The sequence below is a fragment of the Hipposideros armiger genome, unplaced genomic scaffold, assembly GCF_001890085.2.
Source record: "Hipposideros armiger isolate ML-2016 unplaced genomic scaffold, ASM189008v1 scaffold_1059, whole genome shotgun sequence".
Taxonomy (NCBI): domain Eukaryota; kingdom Metazoa; phylum Chordata; class Mammalia; order Chiroptera; family Hipposideridae; genus Hipposideros; species Hipposideros armiger.
In genome coordinates this window covers 1-10,226 of record NW_017732409.1, presented here as the reverse complement: position 1 = coordinate 10,226, position 10,226 = coordinate 1, and the positions used below count along the sequence as shown (strand labels likewise).

Here is a 10,226-nt window from a genome sequence, read left to right as displayed (position 1 = left end):
AGGGGGCAACCCTGTCTTGTTCCAGAATGTAGAGCAAAAGGCTTTAGTTTTTCACTGTTAATTATGATATTAGCTGAGGGTTTGTCATATATATGGCCTTTATTATGTTAGGCATTTTCCTTCTATACCCATTTTATTAAGTGTTTCAATCATAAATCTGTGGTGTATCTTGTCAAATGCCTTTCTGCATCTATTGATATAATCATATGGTTTTTATCTTTTATATTGTTTATGTGGTGTATCACATTGATTGATTGTGTAGATTGAACAATCCTTGTGCCCCTGGGATGAACCCCACTTGGTTGTATAATCTTTTTAATTCATTGTTGTATTCTATTTGCTAGAATTTTATTTAGGATTTTTGCATCTGTATTCATCAGAGATATTGGTCTGTAATTTGCTTTTTTTGTGTTATCCTTACCTGTTTTGGTATCAGGGTAATGTTGACCTCATAAAATGAGTTAGGAAGTATTGCCTTGTCTTCAATTGTTTGGAAGAGCTTGAGTAGGACAGGTATTACATCCTCTTTGATTGTTTGGTAGAATTCACTAGTGAAGCCATTTGGTCCTGGACTTTTGGTTTTGGGAAGGTTTTGGATGACTGATTCAATTTTCTTTATTATTGATTGGTGGTTTTAGATTTTCCAGTTCGTGATTCAGTCTAGGAAGGCTATATGCTTCTAAGAACTTGTCCATATGTAAGCATTTTTATTAAAATTTCCCTATTTGAATAATTTGGAGGGAATTTTGTTATCCATAGGGAAACTGAGTTATTCTGAGTTGGAATAGTTCCTTTAGTGTGATTAACAATTTAATGCGCCATTAACTGTCCATCATGATAAAAGAGGGCTCAAAGCTTATTAGGCCCATTTTGAATAATGGGAAAACAATTCCATATATGGTGTCGGGTCTGAGGGTGTCAATCAAGGACCATCTCGTTGGTGAGATGCAGCTGAAAGAAGGCATGAGGCAGACTGTGTGTCATAAACACAGCAACAACTCTTTATTCATCCAAGGCCAGGGCCAGGGAGCAAGCTCCAAAATGGGAGCGGGGTTTTATACCCTCATACAAACAACAGCTGCATGGTGCCAGCACACATGCACAGGAAGGAAACTTACAAGCAATTAACAGAACAGGATAACAGGAAGTGTACATCAACAAGTCGTTTCCTCCCCTCTGTCCTACCCAAGGAGTAGGGACAGGCCAGTCTCCAAAGACTGTAAACATTTACTAACTGTGAGGCCCTAACACCTGGGCCCCACATATGGGTATGTAAGCATAACCTTTTTCAGAAGTAACCTGTAACTAAATTTTTTAGTTCATCTAGGACATGAGTGTTATCTATTATATGTCCAGGCTGCATTACAAGCTACACTGTGATGTTCATTATGACACATAAAATGTGACTTTATGTGCTCTATGAATTCTAGAATGATGTCAGCATCATGGCATAGTAGATTACCCTTTTATATTTCCCTTTAAATCTACAATGTATTGGTCATCTGTAACCTAACCAATGTTCCTCTCCTCAACACACCAAGACACCTGAGGAATCCATCCATTGGTGTATCTGAAGGTGGGTGTATGGAATGTGGAAGGAGGCAGGCTAGGGGAAAGTTGGGGATGGTACACACAACCCTGGTTCCATGGCTTCTACAGATGTACTCACAGCCCCGATGAATGTGGTAGGGGTGGAGGTGTCAGGGAGTGACCTTGACACCTATCAGGCAGAGGGTCAGAGGAGGAGCAGCAACAGCTTTGGCCCTGATTGCCGTGATGCTCACATTACTTAAGAGCCTGGAGATGTGTCTATAGCATTCTGCCCATAGTACGTGTGCCAGAAGCCATAGGAAACCAGGTAGCAGGCTGGTGGGTTCACTAACCCAGCTACCCCCGACCTGCCACATTTCCATCACAGTGATGTGCCCCAAGAAAGAGCAACCCTAACACAGTGGGGACAACCATAATGTCGACCCAGGTGGCAACTCTCATGACCACAATGAGCCACCTCCACACACTCCACAACCCCTGAGGCACAAGAAGTGCAAGTAAGAGGAAAATCAAAAGGGTACCTAAGTAAGAAAGATCTTTACTACTTCAAATGTTTCAGCAGAGAAACAACCCATCAAACACCGTGAGCAACCAAGGTAACATGGTAACACAGAAAGAAAATTACAGTTCTCCAGAAATTCACTAGTGAAGGCATCTATCTGGTCCTGGACTTTTGCTTTTGGGAAGGTGTTGGATGACTGATTCAATTTCCTTACTGTTGATCGGTCTATTTAGATTTTCCAATTCTTAGTGATTCAGTCTAGGAAGTCTAGATGTTTCTAAGAACGTGTCCATATGTATGTATTATCTTTATTAAAGTTTCTTTATTTGAATCAGTTGGAGGGAATTATAATCTCAAAGTCATGGAAGATTATAATCTAAATGATGGAAAATTTAATATAGCAGTCATTAATGTTGCTGTACACCTGGAATTTTTATAATGTTTATTACCAATGTTACCTCAATAAAAAAATAAATTTAAAAATCTAGGATTTTGGAGCAAAATCACACTATATTCTCCTGACTATTCTTCTGTATTTGAGAAATAGCTTCTGGGTTTTTACCAAGCTCTAGTAGACATTGAATGAAAGAGACAAAGATTACTAGGGTACCACTTAATACTCTGATGTATAATAATAAGTTAGTGAAAAGGTGTGACAAACCAATAAAACCACATCATCACACTGATTCTGAGTGAATAAAGGTTTAGATCATACCACCAACTGAAGAACCCTAAATGGTGGAGGAGCTGCCAAGTATAAAGGACAAATGTAATGTTATGGGAAAAAAGTTAAATTATCAACCTCAGCCTGCTGAGCACCTCCAGGAGCTGGAAATGTAAGGGCTGTGCAGAAGCACCCTGGCTGATAGGCTCTGCTCTGTTAGAGATGAGAGTTTCCTCATCTGAACAACTATAAGAATGGCTGCCAAGGGAATTTCATTCTCAGCCTTTTTCATCCTAACATTTGCTCCAAGGACTCTGGCTAATGACGTTTGTATCACCCAGGATTTTTTGCAGCTGAATTTACTGAGATTCAGCTGGAGTAGAGGCCTACAGATAATCAGAGAAAGAGGAAAGAAATCAGGTAATATCTTCCCTGCTACTTCTCTGTCTTGGCCTTACTTCTCTGGTGGTAACTTTGTCACTCTATGACCCTGTGTCTGCAATGTGATTTGTTTTTCTGGGGTTTAATAATAATACTATTTCTCCCTGTCCTTTCCACACTGGGATTGATAGAGTTTCTTTTGGACATTCATCATCCGTTGTTTCCTTCGCTGTGCCAACATTTCTGAAAGTAGTCATATCCTAATGTCTCTATATTGAATTATCTTGAGTAAATATTGTTTCCTATTGGAACAATAATAGATATGCATATATTTTTCATTTCTCTTAATATATAATCTCATCTAGTCCCATGGAAGAATATATCAAGGCTATATATTATAGATATACAATTTTATATTTCTAGAATACAGTGCCTTTCTAAATTTTAGACTTGATCTATCTGCTTAAACTTCTAATAGGCATATAAAACTTAGTGCATAGCAAAAGGAGCTCTTTTTATACCTTCTGTGGCAGACTGTTGATTTGTTGGCAAATATAGACAGGGCTACAAGGCCAAATCAAGTCTGAGTTTAACCGAATTCAAAAGGGAAGAAATATGAACAGCAGCTATTGAGGGGCAGCAAATGTTCTATGCTAGGATGGCCTGGCTCAGAGTCCAGAGGATGCTTGAGTGTATGCAGGGCACAGCCCCAGGGATGCCAGGCCAACCCTCATTGTATCTGAGCCATTTTCTGCATTCTGTTTGCAGAGAACAGATTTACCTTAAAGCAAATATAGCTTTCCAGGATAAAACACAATTGTAAAAGTCAAAACACATAAACATGAAGTACTTAAATGTTTTTTTTTAACATTACATAAGTAATTTGCAGTATTCAAAAAGGTTTTGCAGCAATCTACTGGCACTTTTAGTCACCTGACATTCAAGAAATAATATTTATATTTTCTCATTATATAGGTATTTTAAATTGGAAAGTAGTTTATAAATATACCATATTAAAATATATAGGAATTTCAAAGTATTTACTAAGTCCATGGAGTTCATTTATCTTTCCTATCAAATATGGAAAATAAAACAACAGGTAGATATATCATTGAGATTATAAGAGGGCAAACTTACTGCAATGTTTCATATGTTTGTTAGAGTAATGTAGAGCTAATTAAAATATGAATATTAACCTTACATTGGAGTACTGCATTGATAAATATTTAATATGCCACATGTTGGTGAGGCAGGTCTTCTAATAGCTTATGTTCTTAAATAACAACTAATTGATGAATTTACATTTGTAGAAGATAGAGACTGGAAAAAATTACAATGATCTTACATTTAAAGTATATGGCTTTTCTGTAGAAAACTATTTCTTTGATTATATTGAATTATTTAAATTAAGAATGCTACAGATTTTTAAATATAGTGTGAATTGACATTTAACTGTAACGTACTGCTCTTTAAAAATTTCGTTAAAATTAGTGAAATAACTTTTCGATGATTCTTTAATTTATTTCTCCTAAAATAATCTATTTACCTTTAAAACAGTACTACAACCTCATATGCTCAAAAAAACAAAAACAAAAAACATTCCATTGATTATCTTTTTTTTTTTAATGTTTTTTTATTGGGGAATTGGAGAAGGGGAACAGACAAGTTGCTGTCCTTTTGTTCTTCAGTCTAGTTGTGCCAGTCGCTCCCAGGACATTGGACAACCACTTTCGGCAGCTCACGGCAGCTCACAAAAGTTCACACCCACTTCACGGGTCACGCCCGCTGACCACCAGCCCAACTGCAGCATACACCATCGCCGTTGACTCACAGCAGCCCAGCTCCAGGTTGAGCTGTTGTTCACCATCTTAGCTGTAGAGGGCGCTGCATCACTGGCCCTCATGTGGGATCCTATCTGGGGCCCTGCTACTCAGAGCTGGCATCCCAAGCCAACTCCTAACCAACGCGCCACTCGGCCAGACCCCGTTGATTATCTTTATTTTAAGGAAATTCTCAGAATTGTCCCTTGTACATAAAAGTCAGAGAAGATATATTTGTCATTTGGTAAAGCTTGTTATGGACTGAATTGTGTCCCCAACCCCTTCAAATTTATATGTTGAAACCTTAACACCCAATTTGACTGTATTTTAAGATAAGGTCTTTAACAAAGTATTTAAGATGAAATCAGGTCATAAGAGTAAGACTGTAATCTCATAGGACTTACATCCTTGTAAGAAGAGGAAGAGACATAAGGCATCTTTTTCTCATTGTGGGAGCACAGAGGAAAGGCCATGAGAGGACAAAGGGCAAAGGTGGCAGTCTGCAAGTCAGGAAGAGAGGTCTCACAGAGACCAACCCCACTTGCATCTTGATCTTGCTATTCTAGCCTCCATAATTGTGAAAAAATAAGTTTCTGTTGTGTGTGCCGCTGAGTGTGTAGTATTTTGTTATGATGCCTGAGCAGACCAATACTGAGCTCTATGGAAATTTTGTAAACCTTTTGAAGCAGAATATCTCATCATCATTATTTTCAATTTTGGCCTAATGCCACTAACATTAGGGAAGTAAAGAGGCATACTTTTATTAAAAAAGGAAATCATATTTTTGAAAACAAACTAATTTTTGAGGATACTTTCCTGATTCATATGATCTGTTATAACTTGTAAAATGTACTATGCTAAGCTTCCTACATCCATGAAATTCAGCTCATATTTTGTTCTGTCTAGTAATCACCATACTACTTAAGGCTATACAATTAAAATAATGTTAATATATGTACAAATTTTAGAATTATTAATGTCCCTGTGTCAAAAATTGGATAAAGAGAAAGAGGGTAAGAAGAGCTGGGACAAGGAAAAGGAAAAATGGGACATGCTCACTAGTCAGTGGTCTTGTGGAATTCTCGGCTTTCCCTTTAGACTAAAATAGAGAAATGGGAAACGTGAGAATGGGATGGAGGGTGGTGTTCTCATAAAAAATTTGTGGTGGAAATGAACAGGATAGTCCACTCAGAACATTGCTGAACTTAGAAGGATCTATTTCCTCTTTTTCTTCTTTTCTGTTTTACCACATTGTCTACAAAAAAACAGACAACATTTGGTGACTAAGAATATAGCAGATGCTGCACAGGCCATCAGAAACCCAATCACATCCAGAGAGTGGTACTGAAACCAGGTGAGGTCGTGGATGGCTGAGCGCAGGTGTTTGGCTCCTTTGTGGCGCATGACAAACTCGATCCAGAAGACTGCTCGATCCAGGGGCTTCACAGGTTGATCATGGTGAATCCTTGATAACTTCATTATATTCTCTTTATAACTGGAAGGCAAGCACAAAGACAGCTGATGAAGTTTGGTTTTTGTTAGTTATATGATACATGTTATAAAAATTAAACAGTGTAAGGGCCCTAGAAACTACTGTTGTATTAACTCTGTTCTTTTTATTTGATTTTAATAGGTGTAGTAGGGAGACTGAAAAAGAAATATGTTCTTAACAGAATGTGGTTAAATGAGGACATAGGAAAAATCAGAATAAACCGGTTATTAATTCAGGACTAATTTTACCATGTAGGACATGTGACATTGTCTGAACTGTACTTTCTAGAAGATTTCCAAGATCAGGATGGTGAAAGATTCGATTGGGAAAATGTCCAGTATTAGGTTTGCAAGCATGGTCTCAAACATTTTCTTGTGTGGGGCCCAACACAAACAATGGTAGAAAACAGTAGTACTTACGAAGGATCATTGATGACTGTTCTCAAGGCGCTGAGCAAATCTGCACTGGTCATGGTGTTCATGTTCAACTCCACAGCCGCTCCTTTGGCCTTCATGTGAGCAATGTTATCATGCTGATCGCCAAATATGGGGACTCCCACCATAGGGACTCCATGATAAATAGCTTCATAGATCCCATTTATTCCACCATGAGTAAGAAAAGCTTTGGTTTTGGGGTGACCTAGTTTGGGAATAGAATGTGAAGCAGGTGAAAATGTCATTATAGCACATTAACAGAATTTTAGAAAAGGGGAAGCTCTATGGGATACGATACTGAGGAAGGCAGTATTTTCTACTGAAGCTGAGCATATGGGGCTGCTACCACAGAAAATTGCTCTCCCAGGAAAAGGAGGCACTGATTCCCACTATGTTGCCTGAAATTCTTACGTGAATCATAGCAAATATGAATCTATAAATGTAATGGTCAAATCTTTAATTCTATGCTTTAAAACTGGAGGTAAATGAGAGACATTTACAGTTTTTAAATATTTGTTGACATTAGTTATATTAACATTAACTGTTAAAGAATTAATCAACTTGTCCATTAACTTCTACACAGTGTTACCAAGTCTTACCAAGAAGATCATTCTGGGGTAGCCAGTGATAGAGCCGAGTATTGGCTCCTAATGTGGCCGGTTTCTTTCCTGTGTATCTCCATAAAACCTGTGGAAGACAATGTATATATTTTGCAAGTAAAACTACAAGATAATGACATTTTCAGATTGTAGAATTATTTGTAAATCATGCATCTACCCTACTCTAGGTGATGTTTGAAAACGGAGTATCTAGATATGCTTTGTAAACACTGGAAGAAATAGTGGGACTGTTTAAAACCACCATTTTTAAATAGCTTGTGGTAGTCGCCTATTAGGTCTAGTATTATTTTGTATATTATCATTTAAAGGCTTCTGGGAATGAGATCATAAGGAAAAAAATTGAAAATTAAGCAGTACTGGCCTATTCTTTTAGAATGCAGAAGTTAAAATTTTTATGACAACATTACTTCTGTATAAATGTATGTCCCTGGCCATCATAACTCTATGTTCAAATTAGTGTTTCTAACAAATACTATTGCTTTAAATTTCATCTACTTGTTTACTTTAATCATTGGTTTTCCTTCCATTCTCCCTTTTTCTTTCTACCTTGTTTTTTCTCTCACATCATTTTTCTTTTTCTTTTTCTTCAAAGCAAGAATGAGGCAGTACATTTGCTTATGTTCCATTGTCCAATGAAGTATCTTGTTTGTTTTGTTTTTATAATTAGCATATTTGTTTTATATAGAATTTTATATAGTTTCACAGAATTTAACAAATATAAAAATAAAACGATTCTTGAATATTTAACAAGTAGCAATATAAAAAAAGTGGAAATCCAGAATTGTGGTGATAACATTAAAAATTAATTGAATATCATAAGTTAGAACATGCAAATTGGTAGACTGTAAGATTAAAATTTCCACGGCCTTTTAACTCTGGAAAACTCTAATTAAGAACACTTGACGAATCTAGGCTGCTACTTTTATGCTCAGCTCCATTGGATCAAGCCCTAATATAACCAAAGATGTGACGGATATTCTTGAGCATGTTTCATCTGTATCTTTGTGGTTTCAGTTTTCCCTTCTACTGGTCCTTAGATGATTACACTTCAGAACTGTTTTGGTAGTAGTCAGAATAGGCATTAAGATTTCAAATACTAGAAATGGAGCAATGGACTTTATGTTGGTTTTTGTTTTGTCTTTTTAATAAGAGTTTGTTTTGTTTTGTTTTTAAACTTTATTGTGGAACAACGTGTTTTTCTAGGACCCATCAGCTCTAAGTCAAGTCGCTGTTTTCAATCTAGTTGTGGAGGGCGCAGCTCACTGGCCCATGTGGGAATGGAACCAGCAACCTTGCTGTTACGAGCACCGCACTTTAATCATCTGAGCCACCCAGCTGCCCCTGGACTTAACTTTTTCATCTCTGTTTTATTAAAAACAAATGACTCCAAAGAGATGTGTTTCCTTAAAACAGCAAAACTCAAAAATCCAGGGTCAAATATACCAAAACTCACTATCGTGATGGTCTACAAATTTTTTCTTGATAGTAATACCTGCTAATTAACTGTAAAATGAACTTCAACTTTCACCTGGAAAGAGACCATTAGCCCCACTATCTTTCAAATTGAAAAAGAGCTGCTCAGAAGGACCAAAGGTTGAACTTACCTTCTGTGGAATCTGGGCTAGGGCTGAGGCAATAAGATTGGCCTTCTCTTCTGGGAGAGTTGGGATAACGGAACCCAGAGAAAACACCACAATACCATCTTCGCCTGAGTTCTGGACAAATTCTTCTATTTCCTGGAGAGAAAAAATTCCTGGTATATAAAGGTACAGCATCCCAGAGAATAAAATAAAGTTCATTTGCACTCCTAACATAAAACTTCAAGGGGATTGCCAGAGGCATGGCTAGACTGTTTTTATCTTTTGACACTGAGAGCCACCTAGTCTTTTTAGGACAAAGGATGTGTTTAAAACCTATGTCTTAAATATGTAATCGAGCAGTGAATAGCCATGGAACCAAACCATTACACAAAAGGATTCGATGATAAGAATATATAGCTTTTCATGGTTAATTGACACTGTAACTCACTAGTTCTAATTTTATTAAAGTACTTAGTGATGTCAGACACATGGTAGTGTGAGGGGTACCCCTTGATCTCACCCCTTGAAGTTACAACAAGTTGAACAGCTATAATTTAACAAAGGACTCCCTGCACAACACAGAAATACATCTGAGAGGTTTGTACATTAAAATACCTGAAAGTGATCAAATTGAGGTGTATATAGGAAGCGGGAAGGGCAGAGAACAGAGATGGGTATGCAGATGCAACTCAGAGCTCACTGCTGCGGACACAGCTTGGAGCTCACTGTGGGTTCCAGGAGAGAGATGGATTCAGTCTGCAGGTGCACTCTCTGTGTCCCTGAGCATCCTTGCCTGAGTGGTCAGAATATAACACTGCTGAACCCTGCTATTGTGGCAGAGACCTCAGGGAAGAGGCTGACCACACAAGTATGACAGCTGTGATCTAGCAGCCCTCACTGCCAGGCAGAGAACAGCCATGGGCCTGGCCACCTCCCTCCACTCCCCCAGAGCTTGCCTTCCTGTATCTTCCCAGACCTAGCAGTAGGCCCCAGAAGAACACATAATAGTGACTGTAAGGTTAACAAGCAGAATATCTACAGCCCTAAGAACTAGAGAGACAGTTCCTGAGTGGCAGTCACACAGAGCAGCTAATCCCAGTGACAAGGGTGGAGATATAGAAGCGAGGCAGCTATAGTCTGGGAGTCACCATTACTCTGATGAGAACAAAGCCACACACACAC

The 10,226-nt window shown here is 38.0% G+C and overlaps 1 protein-coding gene across 1 annotated transcript; it reads right to left on the bottom strand.

Moving 5' to 3' along the window:
• Window positions 1-5,282: 5,282 nt before the first annotated feature.
• Window positions 5,283-9,200, bottom strand: UGT2A3 (UDP glucuronosyltransferase family 2 member A3; the record flags this gene model as incomplete). Its single annotated transcript, XM_019631984.1, has 4 exons — window positions 5,283-6,413; window positions 6,830-7,049; window positions 7,444-7,531; window positions 9,069-9,200. Coding segments are annotated over 4 exons (720 nt in total), but the record flags the coding sequence as incomplete, so codon positions are not given.
• Between the last annotated feature and the right edge of the window lie 1,026 nt (window positions 9,201-10,226).